General features: G+C 54.1%; 1 protein-coding gene across 3 annotated transcripts in view; it reads left to right on the top strand.

The window, feature by feature from the left end:
• Positions 1–21699, top strand: part of Bmp1 (bone morphogenetic protein 1) — a 41348-nt gene that overhangs the window by 7288 nt on the left and 12361 nt on the right. For all 3 annotated transcript variants that reach the window (XM_027927028.2, XM_071610564.1, XM_071610565.1), the window contains exons 2-15: positions 1013–1126; positions 3137–3301; positions 3468–3585; positions 3858–4036; positions 4578–4683; positions 5889–6013; positions 6588–6703; positions 16032–16134; positions 17745–17861; positions 18127–18272; positions 18408–18603; positions 19568–19693; positions 20392–20552; positions 20870–21050. In XM_027927028.2, coding sequence (XP_027782829.1) covers positions 1013–1126; positions 3137–3301; positions 3468–3585; positions 3858–4036; positions 4578–4683; positions 5889–6013; positions 6588–6703; positions 16032–16134; positions 17745–17861; positions 18127–18272; positions 18408–18603; positions 19568–19693; positions 20392–20552; positions 20870–21050 — 1953 coding nt within the window. The remainder of the gene's footprint in view (positions 1–1012; positions 1127–3136; positions 3302–3467; positions 3586–3857; positions 4037–4577; positions 4684–5888; positions 6014–6587; positions 6704–16031; positions 16135–17744; positions 17862–18126; positions 18273–18407; positions 18604–19567; positions 19694–20391; positions 20553–20869; positions 21051–21699) is intronic.

The following is a 21699-nucleotide window of genomic DNA, read 5'->3' on the forward strand; positions in this document are numbered from 1 at the left end:
CAAAATAGTCCAGATAATTGACTTAGAAAATAGGTTCATTTAGTTCTTGGTTCTGGTGTTTCTAGTTAAGACGGTGGAGGACATTGTTTTGGGCCTCTGATGAGGCAGCAGCAGCACATCATGGCAGAAGAATGTGGCAGAGCAAAACTGCTCACCTCATCAGTTAGGAGGCAAGGAGAAAAGGAAGGGACAGCCCATAGTCCCCTGTAAAGGCACACCCCTAATGACCTAATGGCCTCCCTTAAGGGCCCACCCCCTAAAGGTCCAAAGCACCTCCCTTTAGCACCTCCTTGGGTACCAACAGCCTTTAGCACAGGGACCTCTGGGGGTGCATTTATGCAGACCATAGTATAGACGCTACTATCTTGCCCCAGTGTATTTTCTCCAGAGCGCTGTACTCCAAACCGTCTGGAATTCTCTAAGTCAGTATCTAGGCACTTGTGGGTTATAGAAGGCGGGCTACTGCTCTGTCTTGCTAATCTTTGGCTAGTGCCTGACCCAGGTGCTGAGTGTCGACTGAAGAATGAAGGAATAAATGATACACTGTGTCCTTGTGGAGATCACAGCCTGGTAGGGGTTGGTATCCACTTTGCCAGGATTTTATTTTATTGTTTTATTTTTTGTGGTGCTGGGGCATCGTGCATGCCAGGCGGGCACAGTGCCACTGACTTACACTCCCAGCCCTTTTTCTTTTTGGAGACAGGGTCTTGCCCTGTTGCCCAGGCTGTTCTCCAAATCCCTGGGCTCAGTGGTCCTTCTGCCTTGAACAAGCATGGTGTGTATCTCCTACCCTGCTGTTGCTGGTCTTTTAGCTAAAACTGAGCATGATCTCACAAGAGATTCTAGAAGCTGATCTGTCACTGCCCTTGTTTTTCTCCTCCAGTGGCATTTGAGGGTCGGAGTTGCTGTGGGGACTGGGCGGGTGTGCCCACAGGTCAGGGCTATCACATGCTGCACCCAGTCCCAGGTAAGAGAACTAACTCAGCCCCTGACCTCTTCTTTTTTTCTTTAGTTGCCTTTCTTGGGGACATTGCCCTGGACGAGGAGGACTTGAGGGCCTTCCAGGTGCAGCGGGCTGCGGATTTCAGGCCACGCATGGCCCGTAGGTCGTCCATCAAAACAGCAGGTACAGGCCAGCCCTCTGTGTCCCAGAAATGGGTTCCAGACTTGGGGAAACAAGGGATCCCCCTGTTCCCAGCCAGAGCCTTCCAGCTCAGAGGCCATGAACTTGATCCCAGCACATGGGCTTGTCTTCCTTTGGAATATCTTTATCCTTCCGCAGGAGGAGTAGGAAGTGTGGTCATACCCAGGGCCTAAGAGCCCCCAGCTTCCTGCTTACAGCTTACAAAGTACTTTCAGAGGTGTTGTCTAACTTGACTGTCCCCAAATACCTTCAGAGGTGTCTGTCAGGACAACTCCTGGTTTAAACTCAGAGAGGTAAAGCAACTTGCCCAAGATCATATAGCTTGTTGGTGGCATAGAACCCATCCTTCTCTCTCCAAATCTGAGCCACTGTGCCCAACAAGTAATCCCCTGGGCCTGCTGGTCCCACTGCCCAGCATCCTCTGGGGCCCTTCTCAGGAGCTTCATTCATGACTTTTCCAACCGTCTCCTGGACGTGATGGTGCACCTCCGCGTTCTGTGCCCTTCCTGCTCGGTACCTGGGTTGTTAGTATCTCTCCATGCCACATGGGAATTGCTTCCACGGCTCATCTCCCCAGCTGGACCTACAATCCTCAAGGTCAGGGATGGTCTCTCTCTCTCTCCCTGGTGATCCAAGCACCTACCAACTCCTGTGGCACTTGTGTGTGGAGAGGGGGAACGGAGGACTGAGGACCAGGGCTGAGTTGGCTCTTCTCACCTTCTTACTGATCTATGGAGGGGCAGCGGCTTGTCACTGCTGTGCTGCAGGTGGCCTGGGGCAGGTCCCGACAGCCCAAGGGTGGAGATGCCTACCAGGGCCTGCCCAGCAGTCATCCTGACAGCAGGAGCGAGGATCTTAGTGTGGGCAACCTGGGAGTAAGGGTCAACTAACCCAGAGGGCAACTGGCATCAGAGAGTGACCTGGTGGCCTGGTGACAAGGGAGGCTTATATAACCTTAGTGGAGACTAGTAAGAATGGTGCAGGGGAAAGCCACACAAAGCCAACTCATGAGGTGACTTTGGGCAAAGCTTTGGCTTCAGTTTCCTCATATGTCAGATGTAGGTAATGGCACTTGCCCCCATCCCATAATGCTGTGATGTCACATGAAAATGTGACTCTGAGAAACTTAGAGAAAACATAAAGTTTCACATGCTCCATAGATACCAGGTTTTGTTAGATGAGAAGGGACATTTTCCAAATCTCAGATCCCCTAGGTCCTTACAGTTCCTAGGAAATGAATGCATTACTGTTCTCCTTTGCAATCACAGCCATTCTTGCCATTGATGGTAGTTATGAATAGTTATAGCATAACTTCACCATAATTGTAGAACTTTGTATTCTGTGTAGTCCCTGAAAACACTGAATTAGCGAATACTGAATCATTGCTCCAGGGGAAACGTGGGCTCTGCCAGCTTCTGGTCACATTTTTTTTTAAACTGGTCACCACATGACCTTGTCTTATGTGTATTTCATTTAAAGACACCTTATTTAATACATAGTTGATTCATGAACTCACAGCCAACAGCACTGACTCAGGCCTGAACAAATTTATCTAACACATGCATTTCTCTGTAGAACACTTCCCAGCCTTCTTGCCCTTGGGGACATGAGGTAGCACTTTATATTACACTTGAGAACTATTTTAAACGGCAAAATCATCTACAAGATGCACCAAAATGCAAAGAACATGGCACTCAATAAACCTTAAAAAGGACACTTGTTTATAGTAGGGGAGCTGAAGCAAAGCAACGTCACCTCGGTCAGCCTCAGCGGGGAACGCACACGCTGGGTAAGAACTTTTACCCTGCTCTGTGCTTGGCCACAAGTGACCGTGAAAGCCCTGAGAGTTGATTTGGGGGTTACAAATGAATTTTAGCAGGTAGGCAAATTCACAGATACAGAATCCACAACTAAGGGGGCCCTGCTGGGCTTTGTCTCCTCCCTCTGCCCTCCACCCACCTGCTGCCAAAGCCTTTCCTCTTTTAATTCCAGGAAACTCTTCTGCCCCTGGCTGCCAGGGAGCTAGTGGGCAGCCTCAGAGGGAATCCCAGGGGAGATGGAGAGGCAGGCCCCGGAGCCGGCGGGCAGCAACCTCCAGACCAGAACGTGTGTGGCCTGATGGGGTCATCCCCTTTGTCATCGGGGGAAACTTCACTGGTGAGTGTGCTGCTGTGGGGCCCAGGCACCGCCTGCATCCGGTCCTGGCCTTGCTACTTTGGCCTGTCTGTGGCAGTGTGCTCTCAGAATGGCTGGTTCACTCTAGCAGCGCGTGGAAGTGGGCCACCTGGGCACTGTGATAGCCTGGCTTCCTTCCTCCCGGCAGGCAGCCAGAGAGCGGTCTTCCGGCAGGCCATGAGGCACTGGGAGAAGCACACCTGTGTCACCTTCTTGGAGCGCACCGACGAGGACAGCTATATTGTGTTCACCTATCGACCCTGCGGGTGAGCAGGGACCCACGGGCACCGCACTCTTGGCCATGACCCTCCCCCAGGTTCTGCCCTGGGCTCTGCTACTGCCCTCAACTGGTGCGCCAATCCCCTCCCACCATGGGGCATCTCCCTGTTGTGACCCTGGCACACAGCCTGGGCATTGGGTGCTCAGGGACCCCCCCCACCCTTCCACTCCCCTGCCAACCTGGCAGCCTGGCCCGGCCCCTGAGTGGATGCACTCCCCCAGCTCGGGACCGCCCCCCTGAGCTGGCCCCGCCCTCCAGGTGCTGCTCCTACGTGGGTCGCCGTGGTGGGGGCCCCCAGGCCATCTCCATCGGCAAGAACTGTGACAAGTTCGGCATTGTGGTCCATGAGCTAGGCCACGTCATTGGCTTCTGGCACGAGCACACAAGGCCTGACCGGGACCGCCATGTCTCCATTGTGCGAGAGAACATCCAGCCAGGTAGGAAGCACCTCCTGCCCCAGCCCCACCTCTGGGTCCCCTTGTGGGTGGAAGCTGCACCTGCTGACCTCGGCCTGGGTCAGGACACCCCCCCCCCCCATCTGCTCAAGGCTGGTAGCAGCTGCCCGGGTGCAGGTTCAGCTGGCCTGGGGGGTGGAGTGGGGGTAGCAGCAGCCCAGGCCCGGATGCTCCTGCAGGCCTTCCCCTTCACTTTTCCACCATCTCCTGCCCTCTGCCAGTTCTATCTTCTAGGGTTTTCTTCCCTGTTTTCCTCAGCCTCCCTCTCCTGTCCCCTCCCGCCTACCGGCTCTGTCCGCCAGACATTCTCTAATCCACTGGTCCCTTCCCATAGTTCCTTGGGCCCACTTCCAGTAGGTCCCTCCATTCACTGGCTTCTCTCTGGATAGGACTCTTCTGCAGAGTCTCCCCACCCCGAGGCTGCCCTTGGCCACTCCCCAGGCCCTCAGGTAGGGGGCCTTCGGCAGGTACAGGGAGGACACAGGCTCCTGCCTCCCCGATACCATTTTGCTGGTCTTCGCAGGGCAGGAGTATAACTTCCTGAAGATGGAGATCCAGGAAGTGGAGTCTCTAGGGGAGACTTATGATTTTGACAGTATCATGCACTACGCCCGGAATACCTTCTCCAGGTGAGAGATGGGCTGGACTCCTGTGGAGCCGCCCAGCCCTGCCTTCTGGAAGCCGTTTCCTTTTCACCTCCTGCTTTGCACTGGCCCACCCTCTGCCGCAGGCCTCAAGGGCAAGGGAGTGCTCTGGGGGGGGTGGGGTGATGGCCCAGCCCAGGCTCTTTGCCTGTCACTGAGCACACCTGGCTTCTACCCTGGACCACCCCCACCTCCAGCTCACAAGACACCCTCCTCACCCTGCCCTGGTTCCCAGAAGACACAGCCAGAGCCCCTGAGGGGTGGCCCTGCCTCCCATCATTGAGCGTGGGAAGTGACCCGTCCCTCCTCATGGGCCTTCCCAGACTGGCCTTTCCCAAGCCTGGCTCTTTCCTCATCCCCTATCCCTGTCCAGGGGTTGGCCCTTCCCCCCTCTTCTCAGAGCTCCTTCTAGACACACTTTTCCTGCCTCCAGACCTGAGGGAACCAAGGCCAGGGAGGAGTAGTGAGGTCACTCTGCCCTCCACACCCACAGACCCTCTGATATTCCCCCTCCCCTGCATCCCCACCCCCTGCTGCGATCTGCCCAGCTGGGTGTGAGTCAGGGGCCCTGGGGAGGCAGGGCTGCCTGCTCCTCCTTCCTTCTGCTCCCCCCACATGCAAACACCCGGGGTTCAGCTACCAGGAACTGGAGGACAGGGACACTGGTGGATTGGGAGTTGGTGGGACTGTCCCTGTGGTCTGGGCTGGCCACGGTGGAACCTGCCCTTGCCCTTTGGCCTCGCTCCAGGTGCTTTCAGACAACGCCCTGTCATCAGGGTGAAGCGTTGGCCCTGGTAGTGAATCAGGGGAAGTTCCCAGGGGCTGAATCAGCCTGAGGGGCCACCAAGGCAGGAGCTGGGTGGGGCTGCAGAGATGCCCAGAGGATGGATTAGGGCCTGCAGCTCTTCTGAGGCTGGGGCACCTGGAGGGTCCCCAGGGCATCATTGGACTGGGTCTCTGACCTCCCAAAGCATACCAGTTCCTGTGGTATGGCTGCCACGGGGCAGGGTGGCTGCTGGTCAGTGGGCAGCTTAATGACAGGGTGAGACATCTCCACCCGTCCCTGACCCTGCCGAGGAATGTCTGGGCTCTGGCAGGGTCGTGACCTGTGGGGGCACGCTGGCGAGCCACCTCTCCTTCCTCACCTACCTTCCAGTGGATTCCCACTCACACTCTTCATTTCCTCCCAGGGGTATCTTCCTGGACACCATCGTTCCCAAGTACGAGGTGAATGGGGTGAAGCCTCCCATTGGCCAAAGGACCCGGCTCAGCAAGGGGGATATCGCCCAGGCCCGCAAGCTCTACAAGTGCCCAGGTCAGAGCAGGGAAGGGACAGGCCAGGTGGGTGGAGGGAAGGGCCTGGGGCCACCAAGAAGGTCGCAGCTGTAAGTGTTAGAGGAGGGTGTTGGGAGAGGCATGTGGAGGTTGTGCCAGGTCTCACTCAAGGAACCGAACTGGATCAGGTGGTATGGGAAGCTGAGCCACATCCTGGGGCTGGCAGAGGAGGGGAGGGTCAGGGGCTCAGGACTGGGGGCCAGGGAGAGGGAGGAGTAGACAGTAGGAGTAGAAAAGGGGGAGAACAAGCCACTCCGGGGGCGCGAGGAGGAACCGAGGCCCACCACAGGAGCTTGACCTTAACTCTGGAGCCCATGTTGCCTTGATGACAGGGCATCCCGTTACCCTGGCAGCAGTGGGCCCTGGGAGGTAGGATGGTGTGCCCATGCGAGGAGGAGGGTGGATTTTAAAGGGACAGGACCAGCCCCCCTCGTCAGCCCTTCCTCTCTCCCCCAAAGGATGCCGGGGCTCGGGGGGGGGGGGGGGGGTGAGCCAGAAGGCAGGGGAACTCGGCGCCTGCAGCCCGCTGTGCAGTCATTTCCTTTCCTTGACAGCCTGTGGAGAGACCCTACAAGACAGCACAGGCAACTTCTCTTCCCCTGAGTACCCCAACGGCTACTCGGCCCACATGCACTGCGTCTGGCGCATCTCAGTCACGCCCGGGGAGAAGGTAACCCAGGACCCTGGGAGTGGGAGAGCATTTCCTCTGAGGAGCCTCAGCCCAGGGATTTCTCCCATGTGGGGTCAGTGTGGACGCCGGTGACCACAAGTCCCACGGGGCACAAAATGAGGAGGGGCTTCTGCCCATTGGCAGCCCTCCTCCCCCCTCAGGGACCTAGTCGGCACCCCTTTCCAGATGGCCTTGCTGTGAGCATCTGCCGTGCAGGGCCGCTGGACTACCCATCTCTTCCTGAGTGCTTTCCTAGGTGCTTGTCACCTGGTCCCTTGCCATTCTTTCAGCCACCCTGTGTCTTCATTTCACAGACAGGCAATGAGGTGCAGGGAGGTTAAGTAAACTCGCCCCAGGTCGCGCAGTTGACAAGGAGTGAGGTGGGATTTGAACCCTTGGCGGGACTGGGTTCCATCCCAGCCTTGTCCTTGATAGACTGGGTGGCCTTGGATGAACTGCCCTTGTCGGAGGCTCTCATCTGCCTCGTCAGGGCTTGGGCCAGGGGCTCCTAAGGGCCCTTGCAGTTCTGATGAGCTGTGGTTCGGGAAGAGTTAAGGGCCCAGGCAAAGGCCTCCCACAGCATGCTCCCTGGTACTGGGACCCGACAGACTTGGCCCCAGGGATCTGACTTTGTGACCCTGGGTCTCTCTCTCTTTTTCTCCTCTGCCTGTCACCTGTGTATCATTCCTGATCCAAAGAGGATGCTCGGCCTCTGTCCCTCTTACCTGGGGGTGAGCCTGGTTCTCACAGTTGCTACCTTTGTGGGGCTGGCTGGGGTAGACTGTGACTGCCTCAGCCATCCTCCTGTAGGAAGTCTGCCCTTCCTGCGGCTTACGCAGGCAAGCAAGGCGGACACCGAGTGGCCAAGGCGCCCCAGAGACCAGTGCAGCGTCCTCTGCAGGGTCCACTAGCCTGGTTTGAATTCCTGAGGTGATGAGGGGCTCACTACTTCTCAGAATATTCTATCCATTCTCTAGCCAGCTCTTAATAAAGAGGGGACCCATTATCCCTGAAATCTCCCAGTCCTTCCCTCCAGAGCAATTCATTGTAACTCGTCTTCCTGTTTCCCAGTCAGCCCTCCCAGTCTGGGAGGCCACTCTCCTGCCTCCTCACCCATGCATGGACTTGTCACATGGAGTCTGGATTTCTCCGCACTCCTGGACCCATCGTGTCCTTCAGAGTCTAAATGCTCCCAAGAGTGAGCTACAAGATTTACTCTCCTTGTCTGCAGTGTGGAGTCCCACCACCCAGCAGGTGGCTGTGCCTCTTACCTGTGCCTTGGCTCCTTTGACAAGCAGGTCTTCACGTCCTCTTCCTGCTCTCTGATCAAAATGTCAAACAGGACACAAACCAAAGCAGATCCCAGATCTACCTCAAACTGACATGGATCCATTCACTTGCAATGACTTGTGACAATGTCATGACTTAACATCATTACCTGTTGACGGGGACGTGTCTCCTGAGACCTCCCCTTTGTCATCTCTCTGTCCCTGGCACAGGAAGTGGTTAATAAGCACCGAGTACCTAAGCTGGACTGTCTTAGCAGCTGACAGCCCTGCTCTGCCAGTTGGTAAAACCGCTTTGAAAAGGGAGAGAAATGTGTTTGCTGGGCCCCGCCATCAAGTTCTTCTTTTCTAAATGGTCACAGAGCATCTGTTTCGTTGGGGACTGACATTCAGCTCAGTGGTTTATAATTCCCGGAATCCACTCCTAACCCCCTCCCAACACTCCCAACACACCCACACCCCACTTGAAGATGGGGAAAGCTCCTGCTCCGAGTTCTCAAGATTACACACGCTGATCACATCTGCAAGTTATTTGAGTGTCTTCTGATGTCATTTGTGAGCCTAGGGACAAATGCAGTGAGAGAGGTGGTCACTGACTCTTGTTCTGATGCATTATTGAACAGTTTCTTCTTCCTCTGTGAATGATGCTGAGGTTTAGTTTTTGCAATCTGAAGATCCTTCTCACGTGGGACATACTTTTATTGAGAACTGAGTAATTTTGTCTTCTCTCTGCGCTGGCATTTGGCCATCTTTCCTCAAAAGGGAATGTTCTTCTCATTCCAAATCTCACTTAAAATTGCAATCCTTTCTGCTATTTCCAACTGACCGAACCTGGCTTCCTTCTTCCCTCTGCCAAGGGTCTTCACTACTCCAGCCTTTGGAAATATCACCTGCAAATCATAATAATAACAAAAAACAACAAACAATTATTGAGCATATGTTTAGTTCTTTTTTTTTTCCCCTACTGGAGATTAAACCCAGGGGTGTTTTACCACTGAGCTACATCCCCAGCTCTTTTTATTATTATTATTTTTAAGACAGGGTCTCACTAAGTTGCTTAGGGGCTTGCTAATTTGCTGAGGTTGGCCTCAAACTTGTGATCCTCCTGCCTCAGCCTTCCGAATTGCTAGCATTCCAGGCATACTTCATCATGCCAGCATGTGTTAAATTGTTTACATGTGTTGACTTTTAATTAATACAACAGTGTTATAGACCTAGTTGTCCCTGTTTTGGGTATGAGAGAATGGATTTGGAAGATTTAGTAGCTGGCCCAAGATCACACAGAACCTAGATGATGACACATGAATCCGAGATCCCGTATGGTATGTTGCTCTAAAACCCTGTGGTATTTCAATGATTCCTTTGGTGCTCTTCAGCTAATGTGTGCCTGGTAGTCTGGCACTGGGCCAGACACCAGAGACGTTCAGATGTCAGAGACAGTCCAGGCCCCAAGAAGCATGAAGTCAGGTAGGGGATTGCTTTCTATCCTGCTCAGGAGTCTGGCTTAGTCAGCAGGGTGAGGCGGCTTGGCCAGGATCAGCTTCCTTCCCTGTTGTCCCTGGATGCATGTGCCCCAGCTCTCTAGTGGACACCTGGCCCTGCCCCAGGAGCCTGTCTGTGCTGCTGGTCCATTCCCTCCGTAATTCCCAGAAGACCCTCACCAGTTCTCAAAAGCCTGTGTGGAACACCAGGGGAAGTGAGCTCAGGATAAAAATTCCATATTGACCAATGTTTGGTTGTAGAAATGCATCGAATAGAAAGCAGTCTAGCTGTGAGTGAACCCAGGCTAGCACCATGGGGACCTTGACATTGAAGGCTGGTGGGCTAGAATAATAATGGCCCCCTTTTTTTTCCCTTTGCTGTTATCCTTCTCCTTTTGCATCCCACTTAAAAACTGCACTGTTTTAGGGCTGTAGCTGTAGCTCAGTGGTAGAGCGTTTGCCTTGCATGTGTGAGGCACTGGGTTCAATCCTCAGTACCATATGAAAATAAATAAATAAAGATATTGTGTGCATCTACAACTAAAAAACAATATATTTTTTTTAATTGCACTGTTTTAAACTGGCTATGCCCCGTCTTTGTTATTATAACAATGACGTGCCAGGCAAAGTCCTGGGCGTCTTACACACACCACCTCGCTATTCCCCAAAATTTTAAGAGCTGGGTGCTGTCATCGCTCCTGGGTAGATGAGGGAATTGGGGCTCATAGCACTTGGGGAACCTGCCCAGGTTTACTCAGGTAGCAGTGGTGCCACTGGCACTTAGTTCTGCACTACCTGACTCCAAAGTCTGATCTTTCATCAGTGAACTTTCAGTAGAGCCACCTGCTCTAGTGGTGGACTTTGACATCTATTTTGGCTGCTGGGAGGTTGTTTTTCATTTGCTGCCCAGTATTGAGCTTATTGCCAGAGTTTGAATGACAGGTGGATCTTATACAATTGTGCACGTCACGAGTATGCCAGACATGGGAAAGAGCCTTCTTTTAGGATCCCCCAAGTCTCTGCGCACAAACCATTAGCAGTTGAGCCAAGGACCCACAGCGGTTCCCAGGCAACAAAGCAGAGGAGGAGAGTGTTTTAAGGATCTCATGGTCAGCAGGCAAACAGTGCAGGGAAGCCAAGAAGATAAGAACTGCAAATGTCTTTTGGAGCTGGCAGCATCCCCCGCCTGCCTTCAGAAGTCCCTCCTGTTCTTCAGGGTCCAACCCAAATTCCTCCTCCTTTCCCATTGCCCAGCCAGGCAGAAGCGACGCCTCCCTCTTCGGCAAAGCCTTTGCTTTTTGGGTGCTGGAGGGCATGGGGCTCTGAGGACTAAGGGAAGGTGGATGCTTGTTCTCAGCACAGTTGCTGAGCAGACTTGACCAGCAGACCCCGGGAGGCCACATGGGAAATGGTGCAGGGTAGAAGTTTAAGAACCAGAGTGTCTGGGTTTGATTTCCTGGCTGTGCGATCTTGGAGAAGTTGCGCAACCTCCCTGTGCCTCTGTTTCCCCACCTCTACAGTGAGCCTCCTGCAGGTATCCCCTTCACAGGGTTCAAATGAGGATTCAACAAATTAGTCTAGCTCAAGCGCTTAGAGTAGTAAGTAGCCCATGGTGAGAATTCAGCGGATGTTAATGTCTTTTCTGTATTCCTGTGTGTTAAACAAGGAAGCCCTAGGCAGCTGCCCTAGGTGCTACTTGCCTGTCTCTATGTCCAGGGTTCTCAACGGACCCAGTTGAAATAACAATAGATCTTAAAGCAACTCAACTCTAATGGTGGAGTTCACGCTTATTGGCTACATAATTGTGCCAGACCCTGCTGGAAACTTTCATATGAATCTAATTCCCCTAAGTCCTGTGAGGCAGGTCCTATAATCATAACCCTCTTAAAAGAAGGAAGCCGAGTGCCGGGAGTTCAGGGGCCTGCCTGAGGTTGCATGGCGAGGCCACGTTGAAGCCCGCAAGTGGCCGAGGGTTGACATGGCTACCAGCACAGGGGGCCTGTGCTGAGCAGCGAGGCCTTCTGTCAGTCCTTCCCGGGCACCCAGCAGGGGTGAGGAGACCTTTGCAGTCATGGGTGGCCTGGGAGCCCCTGTACCCGTATCATTTGATCTTCCAGCTCCCCAGGGAGCCAGCGTGACCACCTCCATCCTTTACACAAACATGCTGAGGCTCTAGGACGCCGAGCCACAGGCCCACAGTCACCAGGCAGGAAGTGGTGGAGCTGGCCAGGTTTTCTTTGGCAAAGGAACGTTCCCCTGCCACCAGGGCACAGCTGTTTCCGCGTGACAGAAGTCGGTACAACTCTTAATTAGACACCTCTGGTCTCAATATAGCCGTCGCCGGGCCTCCCTGGAGGATGCTGCTGACCACCCGTGCAGGTCTCTCCTCCTGAGAGGGTGACCTGGGGCTCCTCCTGTGCCTTAGGAGGTCCTGGGTGGGCCCTCTGGGCTCTGTGGCCAGGCGTGGTTTCTTCAGATGTCATCCTCCCTGGACAGGGCCAGGCCTGCTTTTGAGAAGGAAGGAAAAACAGACGCTCACAGCTGTGCTGGGCACACAGTGAGGAATCCTCCGGGTCAGCTGCTGCCATGTTTTCTGGATTCCTAGGTGTTCAATGAGGGACCCCTGTCCTCTTCCCCAGCACCCACGCGTCTCGCTCTGCCTCTAGGGTTCTCCTCTGAACCACTTCAGATATCAAAGTACCTTCAGCAAACTCAGCTCGAGTAGCAAAGTTCACGTGTATTGACAGCTCTCGGGAGCCAGACCTGCCGGGAAACGTGCACGCGTTCAGTTCCCAGGCACCCGGCGGCAGGTCCTGGGGGGCCACGGGCAGGAGTGGCAAAGGGTGTCCGTTTGGGAGCCAGGGTGCCCTCACTCAGCCCTGCGCATTCCTTTTTCCATCCAGCATCTCTTTTAGATATTTTTGTCATTCGTTAGATACAAAAATAACACATGCATGCTGTGAGATCTTGAGCAGTCCAGAAATACATACGTAAAACAGTAAATATTCTCCCTTTGATCCTCCTCTGAATCTCACTCCTCGGGGGTGACTAAGCATTGGGAGCACTGGTGTGTCCTCACAGACCCTCCTAGGTGTGTGTGTGTGTCTGTGTACCCACACCCATACCCCCCCCACACACATACCCCCCCCACACACATACCCATACATACACACACGCGCGCACACACACAGTCTTCTGCACCTTGCCTCGCGTTTAACTGTCACTCACGTCCTGGTTCCGTGTCTGCTCTCAGGGACTAGCCCATTCATTCTCAGGAAGCCCTGACATCCACCGTCTTCATTTCCCTTCAGTTAATTTTTCAGTCACCTGCCTGCAGGCCTCTACTGATGGATGTTTGGTTTCTTTTTCAAGTTTCCATTATTACCAAGAATACTTCAGTAAATACCTTTATACTTCCACCTTTTTACATTTAGGCATGTCCTTACGTAGAGTAGGTTCTTAAAAGCAAAATTCCATTTGAGGAATATTTATTGAAGTCCCCGTAGTTAAACAGATGAAGTCCTGGCCTTCTGCTTTAGCAAACACAAAGGAGACTCAGACAAAAGCAGACAAGTAAGTCACTGTGCAGGAGGGAATCAGCCTGGGGAGGAAGGAGAGGGTGGGGAACACTGACTGATGTGGGTGGTCAGGGAAGGCTTCATTCTCCTCTGATGGGTTGGGGTAGAAACCTGCAGGAAGTGAAAAAGCATGTAACAGGCAGCTGGGAAGCACTTCCAGGAAGCAAATACAAAGGTCCTTAGGTAGCTGTGGTGTATTTGAGGGTGGGTGAAGTCAACTAAGAATGCAAGGAGAAGAGTGGAGGGAGGTGGGGGTCAGAGACATAAAGGGAGATAAATGGTCCTTTGGATTTAACTCTGGGTTATGTGCATTAAAGGATTTCAAGTGGGAGAGATGTGGTCAGGTTTACATCATAAAAGCTCTGCTCTGATTGATGCTGTTGAAGGCAAGGTACTGAATAAGGACTTTATTTCAGAAAAAAGATGATACTGAGGCTGGTGATTCCTCCCTAGAATGAAGAGGAGAAGCCAGGCACCTATCATTCTAACTGCTTGGAGGCTGAGGCAGGAAGATCACAATTTCCAGGCCAGTGTGGGCAACTTGGCCAGACCCTTCTCAAAATAGAAAGGGCTGGGGATGTGGCTCAGTGGTAGAGCATCCCTGGGTTCAAGCCCCAGTACCAAAAAAAAGGGAGAAGAGAGGCAGGGTGTGGGAGTGTGCCTGGCCGCAGCTGGTGGTCTGGAATCCCAGCTGGCCTGGCTGCGTGTCTCTCCAGCTACATGAGGCCTTCAGGGTACAAGACTGAGGAGGCAGCAGGCCGGAGGGAACCAGGCTGTGGTCTTCAGTGAGTACGGTGAGGAGGAGGAGGAGGAGTAACAGGAGTGAGGCTGAATGTAAGGAGGTACTGACGGGCTGGACCAGGCTTGGGTTGGAGGACTGCAGTGCCAGCCCTCTGCTGCCTCCTCTGTGGTCACGTTTGGTCATTTTCTAAAGAGATCACAGGTTGCCTCGTGAGGTGCTGTCTGGCTCCATAGCAAGGGCTAGAAAGGACTTGCAGATTCAGTGTTTGAAAATGCTGGGACTCAGGACAACACTGAGGACGACCCGTGACGCTCATGATCATCAAGAGTGATATTTAGTTCCCTTTCTAAAACATGACCCCACCCAGGTCTAGCTCAGGGATCCATAATTCATAACAGGCCTGCCAAATGTATGTAAACTGATACATGAAAAAGTAGTAACTTAAGAAAGAAAAGAAAAAGGAGAAACTAAGAACTAAGGTTGGCGAGGAGAGAAGGGACAGGTGGAGTTGCGAACAGGGAAAGTGCCCGGCCAGTGGGTGCAGGGTCCCTAGGTGGCAGGTAGGAGAGTTGGGGGAGTGGATGGAGAGGAGGGCTGGGTGGGATCAGCGCTTAATGATGGTGCTGGGCCCTGGGGCAAGGCCTCTGGGATATGGCCCAGGAGGGATAAAGAGAGGGTGGAGAGAACTTCAGGGAACTGAGAGATGGAGGTGGAAGGATCATTAAGGTGGGTGTTAAAACTACCCAGCATGTGACAAGGCCATGGGAAAGTGCCCAGGGGCCAGAAGCTCTTCCTTGACCCTGATACAGCAAGTGCCAGGACCTGCCTGGAAGTCATTTTCATCCTGGCCTCCCCTGTATGCATCTTTTTTGGGGGGAGTTGGATACCAGGGATTGAACCCAGGAGTACTTAACCACTGAGCCACATCCCCAGCCCTTTTTATTACTTTTTTAGAGACAAGGTCTCCTTGAATTGCTTAGGTCCTCTCTAAGTTGCTGAGGCTGGCTTTGAACTCATAATCCTCCTGCCTCAGCCTCCTGAGCCGCTGGGATTACAAGCCTGCGCCACCACGTCTGACTCACTGTCTGCATCTTAACTTTCTAATAAGGCGGAGGGGAGGCCTCCTGTCCCCTTTATCAGGGAAGCTCACTAACACAGAATAGAAGGGCCCCTCAGGCCCTCAAGTGTCCACTGCACAGGCCTTGTAGGTCCTAAGGAACGCCCTGAGTCCCTGCTCCTGAGAACTCTGACTGCACAGCAGGCTCGGGGCTCACTCTGGATGCTACCAAGGAAGTGGTTTCCCTCCTGGGACAAGGGCTAACTGCTCTCCAGTGCTTACTGAGCATCTATTTGCTAAGAAGCTGCAGCGGGGAAACTTAGGACAGTGCCTGTCCCAGGGAGTGCCATAGCAACTTCAGGCTCTTATCCCTGTTTTGCACACCAACTGGCTGAGGCCCAGGGAGGTTGGGTGGTTTACTCAAGGAATGCAGGGCTGAGGCCCAAATCTCAGGGAGCTGGATCCTCTTAGGTATATCTGGTCCCTTTCTATCCTAAGCTCCCAAGGGCAGGGATATATCTGAAGGGGAGGATTCAGATCTAGTATTCCCTGCAGCAGTTAACACACCCGGAATTAGTAAATATGTGCTGACTGGTGACTCAGCCCACTCTCCTGCCTCTCCCCTCTGGCCCCTTGTTCCCATCTCAGACACCCTTCTGCCCTCACACCACCCTGGGCCTGTCCTGATGAACACAGGGGCTCTTGACCATTGAGTCACATCTAAATAAAATCTGTATTTTATTTAGAGACAGGGTCTCCCTGAGTTGCTTAGTGCTTGCTAAGTTGCTGAGACTGGCTTTGGACTCTCGATCCTCCTACCTCAGCCTCAGGAGCCACTGGGATTTCAGGCACGCGCCAGTGCTCCCGGCCTATTCTGTCTTAAAGATGTTGCAGTTGATCCTGACCTTAAGGAGAGCCGAGTTAGCTATCTAGACCCCGACATGAGGGGACAGTGCAACAGAACTCCTGGTCTCATACAAGCATTTGGTAATGGGGACAAAGGGCATGCATTTTCAGTGGAGACTGACACGGGCTGTCTGGGAAGAATACTGACCATAAATGGCAGGCGGTTAACTCTTCCTTAGTGACCCATGTGGTTTGAGGCGGGCAGTGGTCATGCAGCAGGCCTGGGAGGCCAGAGCAGATGGGGAGCAGTGTAACGCTTCCTCCCCTGCTTCTCCTAGATCATCCTGAACTTCACCTCCATGGACCTGTACCGCAGCCGCCTGTGCTGGTATGACTATGTGGAGGTCCGCGACGGCTTCTGGAGGAAGGCGCCCCTCCGAGGTAAAGCACAGTGCCCAGCAGCCTCCTCAGCCACCGGTTCCCCCTAGAACTGCTCACATCATGCTGTCTTCATCCTCCTCCAGGCCCCTCGATTCGCAGGGGTGACACCTTGGCGCAGGACCCAGGAGTCCTGGCATAGATAGTCCAGATTAGCTGCCGAGCACTGTGACTTCGGGCAAGGCCCACCCCTGGTCCAGACCTCTCTCCTCAGCGCAGGCTTCAGGGTCTCCCTCAGAGGGCAGCTGTCACTGTATTGATGGGGGACATCAGAGTTGACAGAGAGAGAGAGCCAGATAGGCTGTTCTGTGCATCCCCAAAGCTCCAGGTTCTCTCCCTTTTGGGGGCAATTTCAGAGGCCCTGCTTTCTGTGTCTGCAAGGCCCCATGATGCAGCCCTGCTCAGTAGCAACTCATTATAAACCCACTGGGAAGGCTTTTAACTCACTTCAGAGGGCATCACACCTGGAACAGCGGCCCGACCTTGTTTGCACAGGACACTTTGTCCCTGGGAGCAAGTGCAGGGCAAGGAAGTCAGTGGGGACTAAGTAGGTCAAAACCACAGGATCACTGAAGATGCTTTAATGGTCATAGAATTAGGGCAAAGCAAGTCCCTTGTTCCTAGAGGACATCTGCATCAAGTCTAAGGAGCTGTGTGACATTCCTTCTCCTGTGTGGACGTTATCCTGAGTAGGGCTGCCTCTCAGCCTTAGCACCTGTGCCAGAAGCAGTCCATGCAGTCTTTTTTTTTTTTTTTTTTTTTTTGAGATTACAGGCATGCACCACCATGCCCAGCTAATACCTCTATTTTTTATTTTATTTATTTATATACGGTGCTGAGGCTTGAACTCAGTGCCTCACACTTGTGAGGCAAGAGCTGTACCACTGAGCCACGACCCCAGCTCTACCACAGTCTCGTTAGCTCTGTTTTCCCCCAGTGTTGGTGTTTGAATAGTTCTCATTAGTCACACAAAGCAGCTGTCATTACAACACTTCCTCCGTAGCTATGTTAGGTCTCCAAGATTGCAATTTCTTTCTCATAACTGACATTCCTAGGTCAGCACCCTCTGTCCCTTGCCGAAAGTTGGGAAACACCCAGTCTTATTAGGAACACACAATTGGCCAACCTCATCCCTTATGTTGACATTTGGGTTTTATATCAGCAGAAGTGTTTCTGACTCAGTCCATAGATTCTAGGATTTGTTTGGGGTGCTGGGGCACCCCCTGCCTTTGATCCAGTGCCTGTAAGAGCATATCATAATGTGCAGAGAAAGCGATGTCCCTTTCTTGATTGTTACTTCTTTTCATGGAGACCAGGCAAGGCAACATAAGTGGTGAGAGGAATATGCTTTTTAAAAAGGACCATAGTTCCCACGTGGTCAGGTATTAGGAGGACCAGACCCCCAGAAGCAGACTCACATCCTGTCTGAGGTATTTCTGGGTGTTCAAAGCTAAGCTTCACCTTGGACAAGCCATGAGTCATCCAGCAGCTCTGTGGTCCTTGTGCGGTAGGATGGTTGCTGATAAGGACAGAGCCCTGAGCCTCCCAGAGGGGTGGGGCTTCTTGGAGACGGGTGTTGGGGCTCAGGAGTCCTCTGTCCATGCTGTCGGCAGGCCGGTTCTGTGGGGGCAAACTCCCGGAGCCCATCGTCTCCACGGATAGCCGCCTCTGGGTGGAGTTTCGCAGCAGCAGCAACTGGGTTGGAAAGGGCTTCTTTGCCGTCTATGAAGGTACTAGGGGTGGGGGGAGCTATGGGTTCCTTGGGCACCCTAGAACCATTTCTTCCTGGCACCTGAGGGTACAGTTATGGATCTCCCTGGGAGAAAGCAGAGGGTGGGGTTGTTGGGGCAGGCTGTGGGGTCAGGTGACACCGGGGGTATCCCCCGGGGTCGGGAAGCTGGGGGCGTGGGAAGGGCTGGAGGGGTAGGAAGGGGCTCCCAGGCAGGGCAGAGTGTGTGACTCACCACCTGTCCCCCTCACCCTGTATCCCCAAAGCCATCTGTGGGGGTGATGTGAAAAAGGACAATGGCCATATCCAGTCCCCCAATTACCCAGACGACTACCGGCCCAGCAAAGTCTGCATCTGGCGGATCCAGGTGTCCGAGGGCTTCCATGTGGGCCTCACATTCCAGTCCTTTGAGGTAGGCCACAGACCGTGTGGTCTGACCCGTGAATCCTGTGTTGGCGCCTGGGACAGCCCACCTGTCTGCAGGCTCCCAGGGGCTGGGGCCCTGGCAGCCAAGACCCCTCTCGCTGATGGAGCCCCTGACCCCTAGATTGAGCGCCACGACAGCTGTGCCTATGACTATCTGGAGGTGCGCGACGGGCACAGTGAGAGCAGCACCCTCATCGGGCGCTACTGTGGCTACGAGAAGCCCGACGACATCAAGAGCACATCCAGCCGCCTGTGGCTCAAGTTCGTCTCTGATGGATCCATTAACAAGGCTGGCTTTGCAGTTAACTTTTTCAAAGGTGACTTTTCCTCCTCTGCCCCATGTCCCTCCTGTGGCCAAGCCACCTCCTCATTCCTTCTTCACTCACCATTTGACATGAAGACCACCAGCAATGCAAATGCCAGGAAGATGCTGGGCACCCTCTTTTTTTTGGCATTGTGGATTGAACCCAGGAGCACTCTACCATTGAGTGACACCCCTGGTCTTTTTTATTTATTTTATTTTATTTTATTTTTGGCAGGGGGAAGTTCTAGAGATTTGTAACCCAGGAGCAAACGGAGCCACCAAGCCACATTCCTAGCCCTTTTTATTTTTTATTTTGAGACAGGTTCTCACTAAGTTGCTTAGGACCTGGCTAAGTTGCTGAGGCTGGCCTCAAACTTGCAATCCTCCTGCCTCAGCCTGCCCAGGCCCCGGGTTATAGGCGTGCCACACCGTGCCCGCTGTTAGGAGCTATGGGCAAAGTAGGGAGAAAAGCCCAAGAAGAAGACGAGGTTGGAGAGACCTGGGGAGAAAGTAAGGCAGTGAGGGTTTTTTCAGTGTGATCTTGGGCAGGGGATTCTCCCCGAGACTCAGTTCTTCACCTGTAAAATGGACACGAGTTTCTTGGAAAGGACTGAAGGAAAAATAAAAGAAGTCCTTTGGCAAAGAACAACAGCACACAAGAGGCACTAGGGAGTGGTGGTGGCTGCCCGGCCAGCCCAGTCTGTGGGGCAGAAGCCCAACTGAGCGCTAAAGCAGAGCAGGGTGGCTGGCAGTGCCAAGCAGGGAACCAATGTACAGGGCAGGTGCCCTGGGCTCCCCTGGGTTCTCAATAGGTATGCACTGGGCAGGGCTCAGCTGAGCAGACTTGGGAGACATACCCTTGTCATTCCTTCCCATGACAGGTGGCCATGGGAAGCCTGAGGGACCCTGGCCTTGACCCCAAGCAGAGGGCAGGAAGAAGGGGCCAGGACCTGACACCCTTTTTCCTTTCCCTGCAGAGGTGGACGAGTGCTCTCGGCCCAACCGCGGGGGCTGTGAGCAGCGGTGCCTGAACACCCTGGGCAGCTACAAGTGCAGCTGTGACCCTGGGTACGAGCTGGCCCCAGACAAGCGCCGCTGTGAGGGTGAGTGCCCACTTGCCTCCCAGCCCAGTTCCCATCCTGTGACTCGGGACATTCCCCTTCCTGGAAAAGCTGGAAGCATTCCTAGTACTCTGTTCCCAACTTTGGGGTAAGAAACACAGTGGCATCGTTGCCACATAGGATATGCACTGGCTTCGGGGTTTTTTCTTCTTACTGTTTTGTTGATGCTGATCATGACCTGGCAGTCGATGTCACCACACACCAGAGGGGTGAATCAGAGTGTCCTGATTCACAGTTTGGAAACCACTGGTCTGTGACAGGCACTGAGTCTCAGCCTCGGGGTGCGTGTCCTCAAGCTGCTGGTGACAGCACTCCAAGCTGAGGGCTCCAGCTCAGGCTGGTCTCAGTGCACCCTGAGTGGCACCCCCCATCCTGTCCCATGTGCTTCCCAGGTCTGCTCACGGCACTGCTTTTCCAGAGCCCCTCCCTGCCCTCCTCCCAGACCCCTGTCTATTCTCTAGCAGAGAGGATAGAAATGGCCCCAGTACACACCCGGGGTCCTCTCCTCCTCCCTCTAGGCTCACCTCTGGAGACACCCACCCTCACCTTTCCTCCTTCCTGTCTGTCCCAAGCCCTTGGGCTGTCCCTCCTTTCCTCCTAACTGCAACCCTGGCCAGGTGACAGGCCCCTACCTCGAGTGGGGTCTCTTGGCCATGATGCCACTTCCTGTGTCCCCTCAGCTGCCTGTGGCGGGTTCCTCACCAAGCAAAACGGCTCCATCACCAGCCCAGGCTGGCCCAAGGAGTACCCTCCCAACAAAAACTGCATCTGGCAGCTGGTGGCCCCTACCCAGTACCGAATCTCCCTGCAGTTCGACTTCTTCGAGACTGAGGGCAATGACGTGAGTCCCCTCTGGGGCCAAGGGGGACGAGCTCAGAGACAGCCTGCGTCCTCTGAAAGCGGTCCAGGCGGAAAGTCTGTGGGAATGTGGAGGAGACTGCCCCCAGTTGAGGCAGGTGAGAGTGTAGGACATTGTCTTGGAGTCTTGCGAGTAAGGAAGAGCTCGGGGCCCACAGGGCATTATAGGGCACCCAGGAGGACCCCATGTGGAGAGCAGGTAATAAAAGGCTAGAGAATCTGTAAGACGGCAGCTTCCCTGGGGCGGTGGTGGCCAGGAGAGGTGTCCCGAGGAAGCAGCTGGAGCTGGGCTCCCCACAGGTGTGCAAATACGACTTCGTGGAGGTGCGCAGTGGGCTCACGGCTGACTCCAAGCTACATGGCAAGTTCTGTGGCTCTGAGAAGCCCGAGGTCATCACCTCCCAGTACAATAACATGCGCGTGGAGTTCAAGTCTGACAACACAGTGTCCAAAAAGGGCTTCAAGGCTCACTTCTTCTCAGGTACCCCAGGACTCCCCGGCTCCCAGCCCTGCCTCCCCTCAGAGGACAGGGCTCCCCTTCCTTCTGCCTCTGCACCCCTGTATTCCCCAGCCCTCCCTGGTGCCCAGCCTACCCGCTGCGTCCCCACTCACAACCACCACCAGGCCAGTCCCTTCAGTGTCTGAATCCCACTACTCCTGAGCCCTCGTGGTCATAATGTCGCCAGGCCCAGCAAGTGCAGAATATCTGCAGAGAAATGAAGTGTGAGGACATTCCAGGTACCCAGGGCCTGCATGCCAAGGCCTGAGAGAAGGCAGGTCCTGGGGACAGGGCTCAGTGTGGCTGAGAACAAGGGGAAGAGGAGAAGAGAAGGTGGACTGTGTAGGGCAGATTATCCAGCATTCACCGGACTTTCTAATCAGACCCAGCATAAGTTAACGCTGGGGCCTTCCTCCATTAGTCCCAAAGCCTTCCCATTCCCCTCTGCCCTTGCGGGTGGGAGGCTCAGATCCGTCAGTATCCCTTGACTGAGCTGCCCCACATAAGGCTTGGCTCAAGTCCCTGGGCCCCTGTCTGGGTGGTCCAAATGGTCGTCAGTCCCCACCCACCCCGCCCAGCCTCTCCAGCTCGACCTCCAGGGTCCCAGAGGCCTCTTCTCTACCTTATGACT

This window comes from Marmota flaviventris, chromosome 3, assembly GCF_047511675.1.
Source record: "Marmota flaviventris isolate mMarFla1 chromosome 3, mMarFla1.hap1, whole genome shotgun sequence".
In the NCBI taxonomy this organism is placed as follows: domain Eukaryota; kingdom Metazoa; phylum Chordata; class Mammalia; order Rodentia; family Sciuridae; genus Marmota; species Marmota flaviventris.